Genomic DNA, 14,248 nt, shown 5'->3' on the forward strand with positions numbered 1-14,248 from the left:
CCAGCACCATTAGCGGTGACCCCTGGACATAGGGCTAGGAGTAAGCCTTGAAAACTGCTGGTATACACCTCACTCATCAATCCCCAAATAAAAAAACAATAAAATTGTGTGCCATGGCAAGCACCACGATCAAGTAAGTGAGCACCACAATCAGGTCTGTGTGATCTCTGGTGATAATAAGAACAACAACAACAAAAAAAAAACCTAGATTTACAAAATCAGGCAGGTATTATTATAAACATACATACATATATACACATATATTTATTTATTTATTTATTTATTTATGGGTCACACCTGGCAATGCACAGGGGTTACTCCGGGCTCTGCACTCAGGAATCACTCCTGGCGGTGCTCAGGGGACCATGTGGGATGCTGGTAATCGAACCCGGGTCGGCTGCATGCAAGGCAAATGCCCTACCTGCTGTGCTATTACTCCAGCCCCAACATGTATATATTTAAGTAAAGCAAATATTTGTGTTAGGAAGTATGAGAGCACAGAAAGTCCCATAAAGAAAAGAGAAATATTAACACCCCAAGCTGTGATGTAGGCCACTTTACATCACAGATAGTGATGGAATGCCACAAATAGTCTTATATAAAGAATATTTAAAATTATATTACTGCAAAAACAGCAAATCTGACTCATGAAAATTTGATTACTACATCTGTCATGTATCACGACGCACACAGGAAATTAAAGAAAGCTATTTCTAGTTCAAAGCAAAAAAAGTAACAACCTCATTATTTTCCCGGTAAAGGTCACACCGGGAAGTACACTCTTATAACACAGGAGGGGGAGGAAAATCAAGAAGCATATACTCTACCTACCAAGATTTTATTTGAATCATTGAGTCGACCCTTCAAGGCAGATGGAAGTTCACCTATATTTGGTTGGATGAACTTCGCTTCATTGATAATAGCTGCCACTTCATCAAGGCCTTCTTTCCTGATCTTCCAATTCTTGTCTCCAATCTTAGACACCAACTCTGAGGTGATTTTATCACTAAAAAAACACAAAGACAGATCCCTTAATTCCAGACTTCTAAAATATTACCCTTTGACTGAGAAAAAGAAAGCTTCCAAAAAATTCAGTACAATGAATCAAATGAGTCATTTCAGAGTGAAACTTACCTTATTTCTGTTCTTGGCAGAAGATCGACAACATCATTGCCCCCATCATCTGGTTCGTCTCCTTCTTCTCCTTCATCTGTGCCACTTGTGCTGTGCTTGGAAATCCCTCTAGTTGGAGCAGGTGGGCTCTGTCCCTGCATCTATACACAAGCAAATGAGTGAGGGTTAAAGAAATCAAATTTAAAAAATGTCCATCAAACTTTCATATTCTTTCATAATTTAAAATATTTACACAATCAGTATTTCAGTTTCCAGGCTCCAATTTTAAACTACATGGCAAAAAATCATTTTTGTTTTTTGATCATAGCTGGTGGGTTCTCAGGGACTGCTCCTGCAGTACAATACTTGCTGGGAACTGAACCCAGGGCAGCAGCATGCAAGAAACCTATCCTAACCACTGAGCCAAATCTTAATTTTTTTTTTCTGTTTTTAGGCACACACCCCAGGTACTCAGGTGACCACATAGCATGCCAGAGATGAAACTGGGCTAGCTGCATGAAAGACAAATGCACTACATGCTGAATTATCTCTTTAGCCCCTTGAGTCATCTCTTCAGTATTTTTGTTGTCCCTGTTTTGGAACCACTTTGACTAGTACTCTTAATTCCTAGCTCTATGCTCAGGGATCACTTCTGGTAGGTTCTTGGGGAATAACATGTGGTGCCAGCTATCAAACCAGGGTGACTTGAATGCAAGGCCCTGACCCCTGTATTATTGCTCTGGCTAGCAAGGTCTTTTCTGTTTGTTTTTGGCCCACTAACAGTGGTGCTCAGGGCTTATTCCTGGCTTGGCTCTTAGGGATCACTCTCAGAGGGCTCTGTGGACCATATGGGATGCTGGAGATCAAACCTGTGGTAGGTGTATACACAGCAAGTGCCCGATTTGCTGCATTATCACTCTGGCCCCCCAGAACAAGGTATTTATATACAAACATTAGAATTTGTCTTCTAACAAAAAATCATTTTTTGAATCAAATAGTTTTTTGACTACTCTGCTCAAGAAAATGCAGAGAAGTATGTTAACAAATAGCAATTTTGACTGGAAAGTTTATTCAAGGGCAGTAAAGTTTAAAATTTAAAAGTGTTATATCTGATCTACTCTTTTTGATCTGTGTTTTTGTAGGGGCCACAAGTGGCAGTTTGCAGGTGCTACTGCAACTTCAGTGCTTAGAGATCATTTCTGGTATCGCCTGCAAGATCATTTAGTGCCAAGCACTGAACCCAGGCCTTCTATATGCAAAGCACGTGCCCTAGCCCACTGAGCTATTAATCTTAATATCTTAATATCCTTTTAAAAAGAGTCTCTTGCCCACATGCCTGGCTGTCTTCCCCGGGGCATCAGAGGGGATGGGCTCCAGCTTCCCTCCCTGCCCCGAACAGAGCTCCCAGCGGCCGAAGACCACCGGAACCTAGCCACAGCCATGCTCAAGGCCCCTCTCCACATGTTCGGACAGGCCTCACGCATGAAGGCAGTGGCAGAGGAACCCAGGTGTGTGTAATCCCAACAACGGCCAACATCCAGAGACTTAAAAGCAAGCTCCCAGTAGCTTCCCTAAAGTAGTAATTTCCTTATGAAGTCTTCCTGGAGATACCTGATGTACAAGAAGCAAATACACACACCACACCCATATACATGTGTTCTCGCGCGTGCGTGCGTGCGTGCGCGCGCGCGCGCACACACACACACACACACTACATACACTGATTCCAAAGGGTTTAATCTAATATGCTTAACCTATTATAAACATTCTTGTGTTCATCAATGGACTGTACATTTGTGGAACATATACCTTTTCAAATTCTGCATCTATCTGGGATAGGAGAGCAGGCTTCTCATCCTCAAAGAACATTCGTAATGAAGGACCAACATACAGATACATCACACCAAGCAGGGTGATAGCTGAAGTCCTCACAGCCTGTTACACAGAACAAAAGAACTTTCTAAATGAGAACAAAATCATAAAAACAGTGGTGCTATTCCTATAGACACTGATTATACTCACTGGGTTTGTTGCAGCAAGTGCTGTTTTAACATTGCTAATAAAAGCTTTCACATTCAATCTAGAAAAAAAAGGAATTAAAAAGAAATAAATACCTTGAAATACTCAATAGAATTTTATAAAGCCAGACTAGGATATATCTTCACAGTAGAATGAATAATATATATATATATATATATATATATATATATATATATATATATATATATATTTTTTTTTTTTTGCTTTTTGGGTCACACCCAGCGATGCTCAGGGGTTACTCCTGGCTCTGCACTCAGGAATTACTCCTGGCGGTGCTTGGGGGACCATATGGGATGCCGGGGATCGAACTCGGTCGGCCGCATGCAAGGCAAACGCCCTACCCGCTGTGCTATCGCTCCGGCCCCAGAATGAATAATATATTGAACCTAAGAAAGAGGAGCCAAGGGACTGGAGCAATAGTACAGCAGGTACGGCGTTTGCCTTGCACGTGGCCAACCTGGGTTCGAGTTGCAGCATCCCATATGGTCCCCTGAGCACCTCCAGGAGTAATTTCTGAGTGCAGAGCCAGGACTAACCCCTGTGCATGGAAGGAAGGAAGGAAGGAAGGAAGGAAGGAAGGAAGGAAGGAAGGAAGGAAGGAAGGAAGGAAGGAAGGAAGGAAGGAAGGAAGGAAGGAAGGAAGGAAGGAAGGGAGGGAGGGAGGGAGGGAGGGAGGGAGGGAGGGAGGGAGGGAGGGAAGGAGGGAGAGACGGAGGGAGGGAGGGAAGGAGGGAGGAAGGAAGAAGAGTCAAGCTGGGCCTGGAGAGAGAGTATAGCAGGTAGGGAGTTTGCCTTGCACATGGGTGACCTGAATTCAATCCTGGCACCCCTTATGGTCCCTTAAGCCACCAGGAATGATTCCTACTTAAGGGCAGAACCAGGAACAATGTTTCCCCTCATCTAGCATGCAAAGCATATATATACACTATTCCTCTGAGCTATCTCTTCAATCTCTTAGGGCCCATTTTAAGTGAATGTAGAAAGAAAACATATGTGACCCAGGAAGATATCCAAAATGGGTAACTTCCAGCACTATGACACTGCTTCAATTCAGGATCCTGGGGGCACACTCCAGTGCTTAGAAAGCCTTTGGGACTATACTTGTAAGTACTTGGAAAGCCTTGTGGAACTTGAGACAGAACCCAAAAAATGTTTATGAAAGTCATATACTCCAGATCTTTGCAATGATCTCTTCAGTCCTATTTATATTTTGGTTTTTGGGTCACATCCAGTAGTACTTGGGTGACTTCTGGTGATGATGAAATTCAGTGGTGTGGGATATTAAACCTGGGTCATTCGCATACAAAATCAAGCACCTTACCCACTGAGTGTATGTGGAAAGCCTGGAGCTTGATGCCTGGCAACTTTAGGTGTGCCTCCCATGCCCCAATAAAACTACAATTAAGAGCAGCTTCCACTAAGGAGGCTATCAGAAATATTGACATAATATGTAATTATTGAATAAATACGCTTGAATAAATCCTAACTAATTTCTAGAGCAGCTGCTCTTCTCATTTTGTAGAATACAGAATATCCTTTTATAAAAGGCATGCTGTCAAAAGCAGAATGTCACAGAAGCCATATAGAATAGCTGGTTTTAGTATCTGTGCGATGAACCAGAATTCTTTTTTGGCAGGGAACAGAAGAATAGAAGCTGGGGATACACTCAGCCAGTGCTCAGGGCTGATCAGGTAGGGCCTTTATGCTACATTCAGGGATCATTCCTGGCAGTACTGAGAGGACCATACCAGGTGCAAGGAATTGAACCTGGGTCAGACACATCCAAGGCATGCACATTACCCACTGTACTATCACTCTGGCCCCTGAACTAGAATTTTTTGTTTGTTTTTGATTTTTGGGTCACATCTGGCGATGCAGAGGGGTTACTCCTGGCTCTGCACTCAGGAATTACTCCTGGCGGTGCTCAGGGGACCATATGGGATGCTGAGAATCGAACCTGGGGTCGGCCGCGTGCAAGGCAAACACCCTACCTGCTGTGCTATCGCTCCAGCCCTGAACTAGAATTCTTGAAATGAAAGATTTGTTACTTCCTAGATGTAACCTAAGCAGATTAGATCAGCAATGTTTCAGTTTTTTCATCTAAAAAATGATAATATCTCACATGATTTTTGTGAAGATTAATCAAATGAGCTATTAGCATTGAATAGGCTTTGCTGCAGCACCTCTGGAAGTCAATTCACCAAATCCAACATAGACTGTCAAACAAATGCAATTATATATTGTTATTGTAAAACACAAAATAGTCTATATGGACCACAGCAAGGGGCCAGAGTGACAATACAGCAAGTAAGGTTCAATCCCTATCATTCCATATGGTCTAGAGCCCACCACAAGTGACCTTTGAGTGTAGAGCCAGCCCTGAGCACTGCGGGGTGTGGCCCAAAATTAAAAACAACAACAACAAAAATATTAAGTGCTTGGACTTGACTTTAGTACTGGATAGCTTATATTTGTTTCTTAACCACACCTGCAGTATTGAGACACCATGTGGTTGCTGGGGACTCTCCATAGGCAAAAATACACCCTTGCGCTGAGCCATATCCTCAGTCTTATAACTAGTATTGTGGACATAAAATGGAGTTGCATGAGTCAATGTCAGTTTGGAGAATGAAGTTTTGGTTTACAGAAACAACCCAGCATTGGTTTTTCAGAAATAAGGAGAGCAAGAGAGAGCGAAAGAGCAAGAGCGAGACTGAGAGCGAGACTGAGAGCGAGAGCGAGAGCGAGAGAGAGAGAGAGAGAGAGAGAGAGAGAGAGAGAAAATGTCATGACAAATACCACTAGTCAGAGGATGGCAAGATATTCAATCATTTTGTATTTAATTTGTTTCTGACTTACCCAGAAAAACCAAATTCTTTTATTGCATTTGATAGCCAATTCAGAGTTTCTGATTGATTCTTAGGATTCTTCTGTGAAAAGGCCATTGACATAACCTGGAGGAGAAAATAAGGATCAACAGATCTGTTATCTAATAGAAATACAGAATGACATTAAGGCAGTGGAAGATACACATTTTTCCTTTTCTGTGGTGACAGGGATCAAAGCCAGGGTCTCACACAAACAGGGTATATGTGCTCTACCATCTAATCAGTTCTCAACTGTTTTTTACTGATGTTAAAAATAATAGAAAGATTAAAAACAAAAATTGGGGGGAGCACCCAGCTGTGCTCAGGGCTTTGTGCTCAGGGATCACTTCTGGCAGGGCTTAGGGGACCATGTAAGATGTCAGGGATCAAACCTAGTGGCTGCATGCAAGGCAAGCATCCTACCTACTGTACTATCACCACCCCGCTAGCAGGATTGTTTCTGCAATGAAACACTTAAGTTGCACAAGAAAAAGTGTAATAAAAAAAGTATTCTAGAATATTAAAAATTTTCATTAGGGATCCTTCTAGATTATAATGTAGAATAGAGAAAATTACTTTTCTAAGAAAAATTTTAAGACGTGTAAGACTGTTATATTATTTCCCACTGACACTGTCAGTACTGCTTTATTAAAGATAAAACTAGGGGCAGGAGCGATATCACAGCGGGTAGGGCGTTTGCCTTGCATGCAGCTGACCCGGGTTCAATTCCCAGCATCCCATATGGTCCCCTGAGCACCACCAGGGATGATTCCTGAGTGCAGAGCCAGGAGTAACCCCTGTGCATTACTGGGTGTGACCCAAAAAGCAAAAAACAAAAAACAACAACTAATGGGGGCTAGGGATATGGTGCTGCCAGCAGGTCAACCTGTACCTGCAGGGCGAGTGCTGTGCCTATGGCCAGACCCCAACAACTTGAGATCAAGTTTACTTAGAAATCAAACAGCCAAAAGTTAGGTATGTGGGAGCCACACCCACAAACCACCTCCAGCTCAGCTACACAAGCTCATTTACTGGCCTTATTTCAGAGACCCATGCATTAATCTCGAAAGAGATCCAAAGCCGAATTTAATCTCGGACCCCCACATGACTGAACAGACTGGGTAAATTGGAGGGGGCGGGATGGCGTGGTGGCCTGCCAAGCAGAGCCCCAGCAGCTGTTTGCTTCCACAACCCAAAATCACTGCCAGGGGCTGGAGTGATAGCACAGCCGGTAGGGCATTTGCCTTGCACTCGGCCAACCTGGGTTCGATTCCCAGCATCCCATATGGTTCTCTGAGCACCGCCAGGAGTAATTCCTGAGTGCAGAGCCAGGAATAACCCCTGAGCAATGCTGGGTGTGACCGCCCCCCCCCCCCAAAAAAAAGAGCAAAATCACCGCCATATCCCTGGCCTGACTCCACCTCTCAGGACGAACCTCACCAAGATATAAGCTACTGAAAATAGATTATATCTATTTGTAATTTGGATCTTAGCGCACCAACAGCCCTGACCCAGAGATACAACAGCAAGTCCAGATGGAATCCCAGTGACCAAGAGCTTCAATAAGCAAGGCCCAGGTATGCGGGTTCTAGGACTGAATCTCCAGGCCACATGGCAGCAAAAGGACCCGAGCTGTCCCTCCCAGGGTCTGTCCACCCAGCAAACTGGGTGTCACGCCCACAATTTGCCTCCGGGCACCATTTTAGGGCGCCAACAGCCCTGGCCCAGAAACACAGAGATGAGTCCTGGAAGACACCATAGTGCCAGAGATCTCTCCAAGACCCATACCAGGCCAATTTCACCAGGGCACCCCAGATGGAGCAGGTGTAGTCTATCCGCCTACTCCAGATGAAATCCTAGTGGCCAAGAGTTTCCACAAGCAAGGCCCAGTTATGTGGGTTCCAGGACTGAATCTCCAGGCTACATGGCAGCAGAGGACCTGGGCTGGCCCTCACTAGGTCCCCGCTCACCCACCAGACTGGCTGTCATGCCCAAAATTTGCCTCTGGGCTCCATCTTAGAGCACCAACAACCCTGGCCCAGAGACTCCCAACTGAATCCCAAAATGTACTAGTGCCATACAGAGATATCTCTGGATCCCAATCATTTACAATCTAGAGGTTTACATTTACAATCGTGGCTGTGCGAGCTCTCATGATACTCAAAATGAGCAATGGAAAATAAATTATCTAGCGCCTGCCCCTGGCAGGTAGGCTTGAATGGTGGTGGGAAATTTCAAACAAAACATAACATCCAAAATTAGAGAGAGAATTGGGTAAATTATCTGTTATAGAGGCAGGGTGAGGACGGGAATGTGGGTGGTGGAAAATGTGCACTGGTGGAGGGATGGGTGTTCCATCATTATATGGCTGAATCTCAAACATGAAAGCTTTGTAACTCTAGAAACAAACAAACAAACAAACAAACAACAAACAAACAAAAACCGAATGGGAGAAGAAAGTACAGGGTTAAAGATGTATGCCTTGAATGGTCCCCAGCACCATGCAGGGTACTGTGGGGATAATTCCTGCTACCTCAGGGCCCTTGCAACAGTGGTAGCAGTTCAGACCTCCTGTTGAACTGCTGGCCTGGATGGCTGAGCATCACTGGGATAGGCTCCCAGGTCTTATAAGCACTGCCTTAAATAAAAAAAGGGAAGGTAAAACAAAAAAATACAACAAAATATAAAGTTTTCACTTGAATAGGTAAGCATTATAACTTCTGGGAAACTAGAGGGACTTTTGAAAGCGAACTCTTGAGTCACTCACCTGCTCAGCAGTCCACGGCAATACACAAGCCTCAGCTATTGCTGTCATGGCTTCTTTGGCATTGTTCCCACATTTCACATCTCCAATCTTATCTACCAAGCCATCTAAGACGATCTGAGCTGAAGTTTTGGAGAAGTTTCCCTTCTGTGCAATCAAAGCAACTATGTGAAGCTTCATTTGCATCACCTGAACATAGACAAGGATTAAAAAGCAATGAGTAAGCCAGATATGCCTTTTTAAAATTATTTTTCAGCAACCTAAAGACTGAACAAAGTTACAGCTCAGAATAGAAAAATTTTATTTTGTTTTGATTTTGTTAGACTTTTTTAGCAATGTTCAAATTTTTATTTTGTCTTTGTTAGCTTTATATGGGGGGGTTACATTTTGTAGGGCTTAGGGGCTACTCCCAATTTGGTGCTCAGCAGTTGCTCCTGCTATGCCCGGAAATCAAACTCAGGTCTCCTGAATACAAAACATGTACACCAGATCCTTAGGCTATCTTCTTGTCTCCAAAATTTAATTAAAAAATTTTTACCTTTGGGGTAGCAGTGATAATACAGTGGCTAGGGCACTTTCCTTGCACCTCGCCAACAGAGGTTTTATCCCTGGCACCTCATATAGTCTCCAGAGCACCACCATGAATGATTCCTGAGCACAGAGCCAGGAATAAGCCCTGAGCTTATTCCCAGTGTGAACCAAATAACCAAAAACAAAAATAATAATAATATTTTTATCTTTCATAGCTATGGATGGCCAGAGAGCAGTGTTTGGGGTCCAGCTACAGCTGGTGGTGCGTAGGGGGCACGTGGTGCTGGGAATCAAACCAGGTACCATGTATGCAAAATACATGCCCTGACCTCCGTTTATTTTTGGCTAAAGAACCAACTTTGACATTATAAATATAAGATTACTTTGGAACTCCATTTATACGAACTGTCCCAGATATGTAAACCCAGACATAGAAAATGGAGTAATCTAGTAACTGGGGAAGAGCAGTGTAAGAATACAGTGGCTAGTAATGGGCATGGTTTTTCTGGGGGGGAGGGGTGAGAATGATAGAAAAATAATTCTAAGATTAGAAAGTAATAGTAATTGCAGAATTCTGTGAACACAGTAAAAGTTGCTGCACTGTACACTTTAAAATGGTACATTTTGGGCTAGAGGAACAGCTGGACGGGCTAGAGTGTGTGCTTTTTGCATACAGGAGGTCCAGGTGCCTGACACTGAGCTCAGAAAGGAGTGACACTCAAGCACTAAGCTAATGATAGTGACACTCAAGAACTGAGCTAAGGATAGCCCTTGAGCACAGCCGGGTATGGCCTCAAAACTCAACCAACCTTCAAATGATGGAGCTTCAAAATCTCAATAAATTTGATACAAAAAAAATTATTTCATGTTATACATCTAACCTACTAAAGGTATCAAATCATATTGTTACTCCTTTTAAAATTTTATTTTGTTTGGGCGGCCACACCTGGTAGTGCTTAAAGTTCACTCCCAGCTCTGTACTCAGTGACCACCCCTGGCAAGCTCAAGGAACCACATGAGATTCTGGGGATCGAACCCAGGCTGGCCCTGTGCAAAGCAAGCACCCCATCTGCTATACTAGCACTCTGACCCCCATGAGTGCTTCTTTTACTTATCACAGAAGTTGAAGTTTTGAAAGTGGTGCTATGAAGGGAAAAGAGCAGCAAGAGAACATTTTTGGAATGGACAAAATAACATGACAAAGCGCTATAGAAAAACAGTGAGCAAGGAAGCTAAAGAATCTAGCAGAGAACAAGAGGTGACAAAAAAGCAGCCGAGAGAGAGAGAGAGAGAGAGAGAGAGAGAGAGAGAGAGAGAGAGAGAGAGAGAGAGAGAGAGAGATCAGCAGGATGCTGAAAATAAACCTAATACATTTTACACTTTCATTAAGGATGAGGTTTATGTATACTTGGAAAAGAAAGATTCACAATTTCCTTGCTGTACAGCACTCCCATAGCTTCCTTTATACAGCCACCCATTAGTGCTTGGTGACTCAGGGCCACTCCTCAAAGAGGTCTGGTAGACATGGGCTGGTGCAATTAGTTTGGACCCTACCAGAGCCATACCTAGCATCCGGCCTGGCTATCATTGGGGTGACACTTGATGTTGATCAGCAGTACTCAGGGGACCATGTGATACCAGGGTTCAAACTCAGGGAGGCCTGGATATGTTAACCATGTGCTCTACCACTTGAGTTATCTCCCTAGCCCATATACCCATTTTTCAGATGAAATAACAGCCCTGTTAGTAGTATTTCATTACTAGTATCAGTTAAGAGCTAACTTATGTATTATATTGGCAATTTAAAGAATGCATTAATTTTTTTCTCTGAACAAAAACAAATACAAATAAATTTTTGTTTTGTTTTAGTCCCCTCTCACCCCACCCCTTCTGTGCCATACCCAGTGGTGCTCAGGGCTTATGCCTGGCTGTACGGTCTGGGATCTGGGATCACAACTGGTAGTACGGTAGGTGGTGCTAGGGAATCAAACCCTGCCTGCTGACTATTGCTCCACCCCTGATTATCTCATTTTTAATCCCTTCATTCAATGTGTGGACTGGAGCAATGCATCTGGCCGATACGGGTTCGATTCCTCAGTCCCTCTTGGAGAGCCCGGCAAGCTACCAAGAGTATCCGCCCGCACAGCAGAGCCTGGCAAGCTCCCCATGGCATATTCGATATGCCGAAAACAGCAACAAGTCTCACAATGGAGACGTTACTGGTGACCGCTTGAGCAAATTGATGAACAACAGGATGACAGTGTGACAGTGCCTTCAAAGTGTAAACTTTACAAGAGAGGGCTGCTAGGCATATATAAATGAGAGGGAAAATGCATACACTTAAATCATACAAATATCTACATATACAAAATATACAAACTACAGTTATATTCTTGTGTGTAGTCAAATACATACTGTGTACTTAAAATTAGGCGACATCTTGACTAGATTTAAAAAAAGCAAAAAAATCATTACAAATATGGCACCTCTCTATTAATTCAAAAGAAGTAATGGAAATGATTTCAAAAAAAGACATTACCTTGAGAATCAATCTACAGAACGGAATTTGCCAAGGAGATGGGAAGGGGAGATGGGCAGGGGATCTTGAGACAATGGATGGAGGAATGTTGTAGTGGTTGTGGTGACAGAATACTATATACCTTAAGCTCTGTTATTAACAGTATTATAAATCATGGTGCTCAAATAAAGATCGGGGGGCAAAATAAAGACATTCCACCTTCAATTAAAAAATACCTGAAAATTAGTTTCTTTCCAGCCAGGTTTCTTGGCAAGCATCCTCACTAATGCCTGGCATGGCATCTCTGTTCGATCCATTAATTCAACAGCCTTGAAGTAAAATAGGAGAGTAAAAAAATTGAGGATGGAATAACATATACCCAAATCAAGCAGTTTCTTCTAAAGAGGGAGGGAAATAGAAATTAGAGTTTCTAAAGGAAGCTTATATAGTTCGTGTTATAATGCTTTATTTCTTCAATGGTATGTCTGGCATATGGTTGCTATACAAATACCACTGAATCTCCTTCCTCATTTCAGGAATTATAAATAATAAGCACAAAGGAAAGAATAACCATTTTCATTTTACCTGGTGCATAGCAAAACTTTTATATTTTATTTTTTTGCTTCTTGGGTCACACCCAGCAATGCTCAGGGGTTATTCCTGGCTCTACACTAAGAAACCTGGTGGTGCTTGGGGGACCATATGGGATGTTGGGGATCGAACCCAGGTCAGCTGCATATAAGGCAAAAAAAGCCCTAACCGCTGTTCTATTACTCTGCCCCAACATAGCAAAACTTTTAAAATTACCTTCTTAAAAGCATAGCAAGACTCGGGGCCGGAGTGCTAGTTCAGTAGCACATTTGTCTTTCATGCTGCCAACTTGGATTCAAACCTGGGACCCCGTATGGTCCCCACAGCCCACCAGGAGTAAGCCCTGAATAGTGTTGGGTGGAGCCACAAAATAAACAAAAATGGTGCACAAACTGAAGTCTCGACTTAAGCAGCGCAGTTGTGAAACTGAAGGAAACCAGGAGCACTGTTCTAGCAGTCCTTTAGATTCTTCACACCCCAACTTATTGGGACTGTGGGCTACATGCCGATTTAGCAACCATGCTCCTTCTCTCCAAGTGATTTTGAAGAACTATTCCATATCAAATAATATATTCTTATAAGAATCATTACAATGCCAGCAAAAATTCTCATGAGTAAATGAGATACAGTTACATTTAATACTATAGAGGAGATGAGTCCTTGGCTCATAAGCTTTCTCTTTCTCTTAGTTTTAAATAAAAAGTTCAGTGCAGATTTTTGTAGTCATGTTGTGGGACATAATGTTCACAAACTTTTGGTTTGTCTTAAGCTGTGCTTCACAAGAACTAAAAATTACCTTCTGTTTATACTATCTTATAATACTGTAAGAATAAAACATGTATAAAATGTAATATACACAAAAAAGAATCATTACAAGAGGAAAATATAGAAATGAACAAAGGATGGTTTAAATGGAGAGTTGTTGGATAAGCAAATTGAATAAATAAGCTGCATAATTAAATTTACTTTAATACTAAATTATGAGTTTATAGAAGTCTTAGAAAGCAGAGGCTAAAACATAAACACTACACAACTGTAAATAACAAAATAAGAACATGCTACTTTATTTTCCCTAACATCATCAAACATATTTAATTACATGAAACACTGCAATTAGGAGAAGTCCTGCATTTGTCAATTTTCTTGCATTTATATAATCTAATTTTCTTTATATTGAACTCATTTCTTTTTACCACTTACTTTTTGGAACTCTTCCATACAGGCTAGTCTTTCCTTCCAGTTACTGCTGTCTAAAAGTTGTATACAAGTAGCAGGAAGGACAGCGGAAGCTTTTTCTTCACATACTTCTATCTGTAAGATAAAAGCAATAGGCTTCCAATCACTGCTGTAAAAGAAAATGTGTTCAAGGCAAAGTTTCAATAAGCTGAAAGATACCGAAGATACTGTTATGGTGCAGAATTCAGCAAAAAACTTATTCAACACTTTTTATAGATAACTAGTTTCCTGGTTAAGAATGTGAGGCATAAACTAACCGAGAGTTCAGGTTCCACAATTTCTTTGGTCTCCAAACCTTTCTTGTTCTTGGTTCCAGTGCTTCCTGAGCCTCCTGGCGCAGCTGGTTTCCCCTTTTTAGGGGGCCCTCCGGCCTAAAAGCAATTGAAAAACAAATATCAAACCACTTAGGAATTTAGAACAGTGGTTCTTTGTTTTTGTTTTGTTTGTCACACACAGCAATGCTCAGGAGTTACTACTGGCTCTGCACTTGGGAATTTCTCCTGGCAGTGCTTGGGGCACCATAAGGGATGCCAGGGATTGAACCCAGGCACAGCAAACGCCCTACCTGTTGTGCTATCACTCCAGACC

The 14,248-nt window shown here is 42.3% G+C and overlaps 1 protein-coding gene across 7 annotated transcripts in view; it reads right to left on the minus strand.

Moving 5' to 3' along the window:
* The window catches only part of CKAP5 (cytoskeleton associated protein 5), a 118,096-nt gene that overhangs the window by 39,379 nt on the left and 64,469 nt on the right, over positions 1 to 14,248 (minus strand). For all 7 annotated transcript variants that reach the window (XM_055142283.1, XM_055142284.1, XM_055142282.1 and 4 more), the window contains exons 14-22: positions 13,918 to 14,031; positions 13,625 to 13,735; positions 12,070 to 12,162; positions 8,788 to 8,973; positions 6,013 to 6,107; positions 3,136 to 3,193; positions 2,923 to 3,048; positions 1,135 to 1,274; positions 832 to 1,006 (exon numbers count right to left, since the gene is read on the minus strand). In XM_055142283.1, the coding sequence (XP_054998258.1) occupies positions 832 to 1,006; positions 1,135 to 1,274; positions 2,923 to 3,048; positions 3,136 to 3,193; positions 6,013 to 6,107; positions 8,788 to 8,973; positions 12,070 to 12,162; positions 13,625 to 13,735; positions 13,918 to 14,031 (1,098 nt within the window). The remainder of the gene's footprint in view (positions 1 to 831; positions 1,007 to 1,134; positions 1,275 to 2,922; positions 3,049 to 3,135; positions 3,194 to 6,012; positions 6,108 to 8,787; positions 8,974 to 12,069; positions 12,163 to 13,624; positions 13,736 to 13,917; positions 14,032 to 14,248) is intronic.

Source organism: Sorex araneus, chromosome 6 (assembly GCF_027595985.1).
Source record: "Sorex araneus isolate mSorAra2 chromosome 6, mSorAra2.pri, whole genome shotgun sequence".
In the NCBI taxonomy this organism is placed as follows: Eukaryota; Metazoa; Chordata; class Mammalia; order Eulipotyphla; family Soricidae; genus Sorex; species Sorex araneus.